This window comes from Octopus bimaculoides, chromosome 21 (assembly GCF_001194135.2).
Source record: "Octopus bimaculoides isolate UCB-OBI-ISO-001 chromosome 21, ASM119413v2, whole genome shotgun sequence".
NCBI lineage: Eukaryota > Metazoa > Mollusca > Cephalopoda > Octopoda > Octopodidae > Octopus > Octopus bimaculoides.
In genome coordinates this window covers 9,129,724-9,137,366 of record NC_069001.1, presented here as the reverse complement: position 1 = coordinate 9,137,366, position 7,643 = coordinate 9,129,724, and the positions used below count along the sequence as shown (strand labels likewise).

General features: G+C 36.5%; 1 protein-coding gene across 1 annotated transcript in view; it reads left to right on the top strand.

The window, feature by feature from the left end:
* LOC128250418 (60 kDa neurofilament protein-like) overlaps positions 1–1,868 on the top strand; it is a 16,580-nt gene extending 14,712 nt beyond the window's left edge. The window contains exons 9-11 of the mRNA XM_052975300.1: positions 204–314; positions 1,202–1,312; positions 1,833–1,868. Of these exons, the coding sequence (XP_052831260.1) occupies positions 204–314; positions 1,202–1,312; positions 1,833–1,868 (258 nt within the window). The remainder of the gene's footprint in view (positions 1–203; positions 315–1,201; positions 1,313–1,832) is intronic.
* The last annotated feature ends 5,775 nt before the right edge of the window (positions 1,869–7,643 follow it).

Below are 7,643 nucleotides of genomic sequence, written 5' to 3'. Positions count from 1 at the left end.
TATATATGTATATATATACATATATTCATACAAACATATATACACACACACACACACACACACACACACACACACACACATACACGTTCACAGATATAGAAATCAATTTTACCTCTGTCACATTTTATAGCATTCGTTATCTAATTTATAGTCATCATTATTCCTTCTGCAATGTATAATGTGTTTGTTCTTTCTAATTGTAGAGCTCAACTAACATGAAAAACTGGACATTGACCCAAAGGCTAGAAAATGGCAAGACCAACGTCCATACATTTACCAATGGTGATGTTTTTACTTCTGGTAAAATGATGAAAGTAAGTTTATGCTGTTTTTAAAAACATTATTATTCTGATATTAACTAAATATCAGATATTATAAGCACCAATTTAAATCGCTAATATTAAAGGCAGACCAGTGAAGTTAATGGAATCTGGTATCTAGCGATTGATGAGACTCAGCATATCCCATGACACTTTAGAGCAATATTAGTTATATGGTTGCTGATATGTTTACTGTACTAATTTATTTTCATTACATCTGACCCATGTGAGCATGCAAATGTGGACGTGAAAATGGCAAAAATGACGATGATGATGATGGTCACGAGGATAATGATGATGATTCAGTTACATTGCAGCTGTGTTGCTAAGCATGTTTCCAAGTTGTGCATATATCACATTAAAACCATTAGCAGTTAATTCAAAATGGATGCTACGTCTTTGACGACTGCAGTAGCCACGGAGAAGAAAACAGTTGCTAATCATTCAGTGTTCAATCAAAATTGTTAGAGCGGTGAACACATTGCCTAGTGTTATTCGTTCTACTTCTTCACATTCTTAATTTAAATCCCCTTAATGGCTATTTTACATTACCTCATCTGGGGTTGATAAATTGTATAAATTACCAATTACGTACTGAGGATTATAACATCGATAGACAACCTTCTCAATAATGTTTCATACATTTTGCCTTGGCAGGATCGTTAGAGTGTCCGAAAAATGTTCTTTGGCATTCGTTTTCGGCTCTTTACTTCGCATTTTCAAATCTTCCCGCATTCAACTTTTCCGTCCACCACTTCTTGTTTATAAAATAAAGTACAAATGAAGAACTGGAGTCCGTGTAATCGACTAAACCTCGTGTTCATACTTCTGATTTTTGTTGACGATGTTATTATAATTAATTCTTTTATATCCATCTATAGATTTGGGGATCAAAATACGGTGCTGGTCAAGGTGGCATTGTATCTTCTGTCTCTGAATGGGCTACGATGGCCCTAGCCTCAACAATTACTTTGAAAGACGACAAAGGCAAGGTAAGGTCCCCTAATTCATTGCCTTAACACACATTCTCTCTCCCACTCTTTTCATCTTATCTCTTGAGTACACCATGCACTTCGTTAGTGAATGCGATAATATCAACGTTGTTACCAATATTAGCCAAATGTCTCTGGTATACCATCCTACATAACATGAACATATTTTATTTACGGAGACAAAGGTGTGAACAAATCTGTTATAGGAACATGCTGTCATAAGCAATATTTCGTTGTCAAAATCACTTAATATTTAAAGGGTTAGGAGCACTCAGTGTTAGAGAGAAATCATGTGTAGTCAAAATAAGTAATGAAATGTTTCATTTTAACTTCTTAACGTAAGGAGCAAAGAAAAAATATCCTGTCCATAAAACTCCTGTGTATATATTCGTCATACAGAAACTAATATGTAACATCGCTATTTCATTAGAAGAAGATTATTTTAGAGAAGCCTAAACTCTTTAGTCATGAATCTCTCTGCCTATTCATTGTTTTATATTCAATCTTTTTCACTTTTCAGGAAAGCGCTGTCCTCACTATCAAATCGAACGCATGAAGAATGTAGTTCTCCTGCTGAACTTGTGTGCATTTTGTCTCAGCTGAAAAGTCCTCCGTTTTTGTTAAAGTTAGCACCAAGCTTCATAAAGTCCCTTTTTTTTCACATCATAATAATAATTTCGATGAAATAATACTTCTAAGTTCTTCAAATTTTCTGTTTTAAATTGTTCACATGATTATCTAGAATTTGCGATAATTAAAAAAAGGAAAAGGAAATACAGTTCTTAAAACAATATATTTTGCAACACTGCTACACAATTATCATATATTAACAAACGCTTCAGCTTGATACTTTTGGTAATCATTATTTCAATAAAGGCTGTTACCTAGGTATTATGACAAACAATGTACTTTCTCTTTTGCTCCCAAATGCTTCATAATTAATGATATTGCATACTATAAAAACGCAAATTTATCAAGGAAAACACGCAACGATATCTGGCGAAAATATAAGATATTTTTCCAGAATAGTAAGCAGTATTTGTTATTGTATTTACAATCTTGTACTTCGTAATTTAATTTCGAGGAATTTTTTTTTTAAATGTATGAAAAAAGGGCAATAAAATATTTTTAATATATATACTTTTGTATGCTTTTTTAATCACCTTTAAGTAATCTCCTTATTGTAATATTTTGTAAGGGTAATATAAGCAGAATCGATAGAATCGATTAGAGTTTCGTTCTATTTATTCCATAACATCATTTTATGTCACTGTTCAAATCGTATCGAGGTCAGCGTTCCCTTTCGTCCTGCATGTGTCAATACAATAAAGAATCAGTCGAGAGCTTCAATGCCATTTCACAGCAACTTGAACAAATATCTTTTAAATTGTTCTTGAGTTCACGTATAGTTTTGTTGTTGTTGGCACTCCGTCGCTTACGACGTCGAGGGTTCCAGTTGATCCGATCAACGGAATACCTACTCGTGAAATTAACGTGCAAGTGGCTGCGCACTCCACAGACACGTGTACCCTTAACTTAGTTCTCGGGGATATTCAGCATGACACAGTGTGACAAAGCTGACCCTTTGAATTACAGGCACAACAGAAACAGGAAGTAAGAGTGAGAGAAAGTTGTGGTGGAAGAGTACAGCAGGGTTCGCCACCATCCCCTGCCGGAGCCTTGTGGAGCTTTAGGTGTTTTCGCTCAATAAACACTCACAATGCCCGGTCTGGGAATAGAAACCGCGATCCTATGCCCGCAAGTCCACTGCCCTAACCACTGGGCCATTGCGCCTCCACGACGTATAGTTTATTAACGGGGTTTAGTCAACAACTGATGTGAAAAGACGCCTCGTGGATTTATATATCAACGCTCACGTATGCACTCACTGTGTCTTTGACATACGTAAGTATACCTTTGTATCTTATTTAGGTGTTACACCCTATAAATTTTTGTAGAATGCAAAACTGCGTAGTTTAAGAGAAGACATCGACATAGCTTTGTGAATTGTTTACTGTATATGAGACTGTGAATAAATGTAATTTCAAGTAGATGTAATTTCAAGAATGTGTTCAGCTAAGGACCTCAAATGGAGAATCCCTGATATATTTACGAAGCCACTAATCGATAGTATCTGGATTATGTGAATCAGTTCTTGAAGGATTCCAGCTTTTCCGATGTTCCATAGTCTAAAACATTTACGATAATGGGCCCAAACAAATATTAAGAGACTGTTCTCCGTACATACATACATACATACATACATACACATACACATACACATACATAGATACATACATAGATACATACATAGATACATAGATACATACATACATACATACATACATAATCAACAAAACTGTGATGGCGAGGTACGAGAGCATAGGAGGAACTTAGTTTCAATGTGGCTAGACTACAAGAGAGCCTTTGATTCTGTTCCCCACTCATGGATGCTAGAAGCCCTTCAACTTCTCAATTTCAAGTGAGCAGCGTAAAAGACATAGCTGACCTGACTTCATCGTGGGCCACCATCTTGAAATTAAATACAATGTGTAACTGCTTTATCGCTGATAGAATTCAGTATCCCAAAGGCATATTTCAAGGGGACAGCCTCCCTGTGATGCCGTTTATATTTCCTGTAAACCCCTTAAGGTAGACTGAAGGATATCTCTCTGGTTCACAAGGAAACAGGAATACCAAAATTACACACTATTTCTTTGTGGATGACTTGAAACTTAATGCAAAAAATATGCAGGAATTGAAAAAGAACTTTGACATAGTTACCACATTCTCGAAGGATGTAGGTTGGAGTTTGGTCAGGATAAATGTTGTTAAATGGTTGTGAAAGGGGGAAAACTGTAAACCAGACTAGCAACATCTCCATCAATGACTTCACTGTTTCCCTTATATCTGACAAGAAATGTTACAGGTATCTAGGGTTGGATGAAAATATATCTTACAATGGCACCTGTAACAAAACACGTGTCACTAAAAAATATTACAGACAAATAAAGAAATTTTAGACTTCAAAACTTTCTGCATTCAATAAAACAGTGGCCCACAATGTGTTTGTGTGTTTGCAGTGCCAGTACTCATACCAACATTTGGGCTGCTTGATTGGACACTTGATGAGATTCGAGCAATTGATGTGAAAACCCGGAAATTACTAACAAGCACATATAATTTCCACATAAACAGTGACGTAGACCGCCTCTTTCTGAAACGAAAAAAGTAGCAGAGGCTTAAGATCGATCCAAAATGCCTTTGAATGTCGTATTATATCCCTTCGGGATCATCTTTTAACCACCAAATGTCGAAGTGCGTCTCTTGACTAAATTTGCATACATGAGGCTGATAACATAAGACTTAGAAGGCAGCTCCCTCAACAACATCTCTAGTCGAATAACCTTAAATACATGCCCAAAGATGAGCAATATTGATATACATATATACACACATGTATATACAAAGAGAGAGAAAGAGATAGAGAGACTCAGAGAAAAAGAAGGCGACATGTTTTTGTTTTCGGCATGAAGGGCAGATAACAGTTATGGGGAATCTCCAGATGCACAATCTACTGCACCAGGGGAAATATTTGAATACATTCTTATCCTGAATAAAGCGGTGATTAACTATTTTCTTTGGAAATTGCAGTTTAAAACAAAGCCTAAGATGTACGGATTTTATTTCACAATTTTTTTCGGCTATATGCAACCACATCACAAATTTGAGACCGTACTTATACCTTAAGAATGAATGAAATTATTCAATAGCAAAAGACAACGAAATACATGTGCTAGATTTTTGTCGTACACAATGACGAAAACTCCATACCTCAAGTTAAAATATTTGCATACTCTTTACTCTTTTACTTGTTTCAGTCATTTGACTGCGGCCATGCTGGAGCACCGCCTTTAGTCGAGCAAATCAACCCCAGGACTTATTCTTTGGAAGCCTAGTACTTTTCTATCGGTCTCTTTTGCCGAACCGCTAAGTTACGGGGACACAAACACACCAGCATCGGTTGTCAAGCGATGGTGGGGGGACAAACACAGACACGCAAACATATACACGCACATACATATATATATACATATATACGATGGGCTTCTTTCAGTTTCCGTCTACCAAATCCACTCGCAAGGCTTTGGTCGGCCCGAGGCTATAGTAGAAGACACTTGTCCAAGGTGCTACGCAGTGGGACTGAACCCAGAACCATGTGGTTGGTAAGCAAGCTACTTACCACACAGCCACTTTTGCACCGGAACAATTTTCAGTCAGAATGTATTTTCAAAATCCATGAATCCTGAAAATTGTTAATGCATGCAGTTATGCTATAAGAAATGGGTTTACATCCTCGACTCGCTTGCTTTCAATGCTGAAATAACTCTTGAGATTATCAGTTGTAGTAACATTGACTGAAAAACATGAATGAATTCAATATCAGTTGATTAATTCGGCGACAAGAAGTGATTGGTACTTTATTTCATCTACTAAGATTGGATGTACGTCAGTACATAGCACATTTTATCATGTGACTCGGAGCAAGAGGACGACTAGAACGTATTTGATCATAGGTTTTTGCTCGTTCGTGGCTGAGCTGGAAGTAAACATAAAAACACGGTATCAATCTCAAGCCGACGAATTAGCTTTTCGACTGTAACTTGTAAAGAAATAGCTGACTGATCTTCCTCAAATCATTCCCTACCATCTAGAAAATGGTTTGATACTTTGAACAATAGTGTTTGGTGTAGAAAAATGGTAATCTGGCCAAGATTTTCATCATTCGATAGCTTGCATGATTCTATAACAGACTGTCAGAAATGTCAAAAATGTGAAAGAAATCTTGGAGTAGATACAAATATACAAATTAACATGCACACAAATACACATATGTGCACGTACACGCGCGGACGCAGAAACAATCTGACAAAAACATAGACACATATACATAGGCATTCACAGATGCACAAATGCACAGATGCACAAATGCATACATGCACAAATGCATACTTATATATATATATATATATACACACATAACATGTGGCGCCGACATCGGTCATCTCAGCTTAAGGGGATTATTCATCTTCCATGAAAATGAATGTCATCCCTTAAAGCTTTTGCCATTATGAATAGTCTGGTACAAAATTAGTTATCCATCCCTACTGGCCACCAAAATGGCACAGTGAACAAAGCAGACTAAAAGCTCGGCGGAGAAATACTCAACATACAATAGTAATGCATGGGTAAATATTCCACAAGCTAGATAACACCAGCCATATTGACAAATGTATTATTCTCTCCTGGACCAGCGGTAAGTATATCACATCTCACCTAGACGTCTGTATTATTGCTATGCTGTCCAGGAACAGGAGATTGCTACCAAAAATACCTGAGGAACAAGGGAGGTAGACATGTCTCCTCGCTACGGTAGAAAATGTCCTTTAAGCCATACAAATGTGGAGCATATTACCCATATTATCATCAGCTGCCTAAGAATGTGAAACCTAACGTTGTTGCAAAGACATTTTACAATTATACACAAAGGAAGAATTGCCCTGACGGCTGTACCAAAAGTGCACCAGAAGTAGGACTGTAATGCATTCACACCTATAAAAAAAAAGAAGGAATATTGTGGAACATCCCGATAAGAGCAACACACGTCAGACACTGTCCTATGGGACAGAGAGTAAAAGACACTGATTGTAGTTTAGATTAGATTTCCAACTGATATGAAGGTTGCATTAAAAACACTAGAGACAAACAACATTAACTGATAAAAAATAACTGATAAAAAATGAACTCGTTGGTACCTAGAAAGATTTGGGTTCACCATAGAACAAACCGAATTAATCCAAATACGATCAATCAATGATCCTGTTTACAATTTGCAAAACTTTCGAGAGAATCTCCATATAATTTCTTTATGCTAAACATATGGAAAATGTTCCAGGGAAACCCTATGTTAATTTCCTGGTCCAGACATATGCACACATCCTCATATATACAAGAAATGCATTGAACAAGCAATCATAAGAGTGAAACACAAACACATGTATACTAAAGTGTAAAAAATGTGATGCACACACACTTGTATAAGAAAGTAAAACGCGTATCCACCACAGAGGTACATATTATTCATGAGCACAAACAGACATATATACACATATCAACCAATTCAGGTAACCACATCACACAGCACAAATATCTGTCTTAACGAAAACGAAAGAGCTTTGTCAGTTGCTTACGAGACAGATTTGACTTTTCCAAAAGAAAAATTATTATAAGTCCCAAAGGAAACTTATACACACGTATATAAATATACACA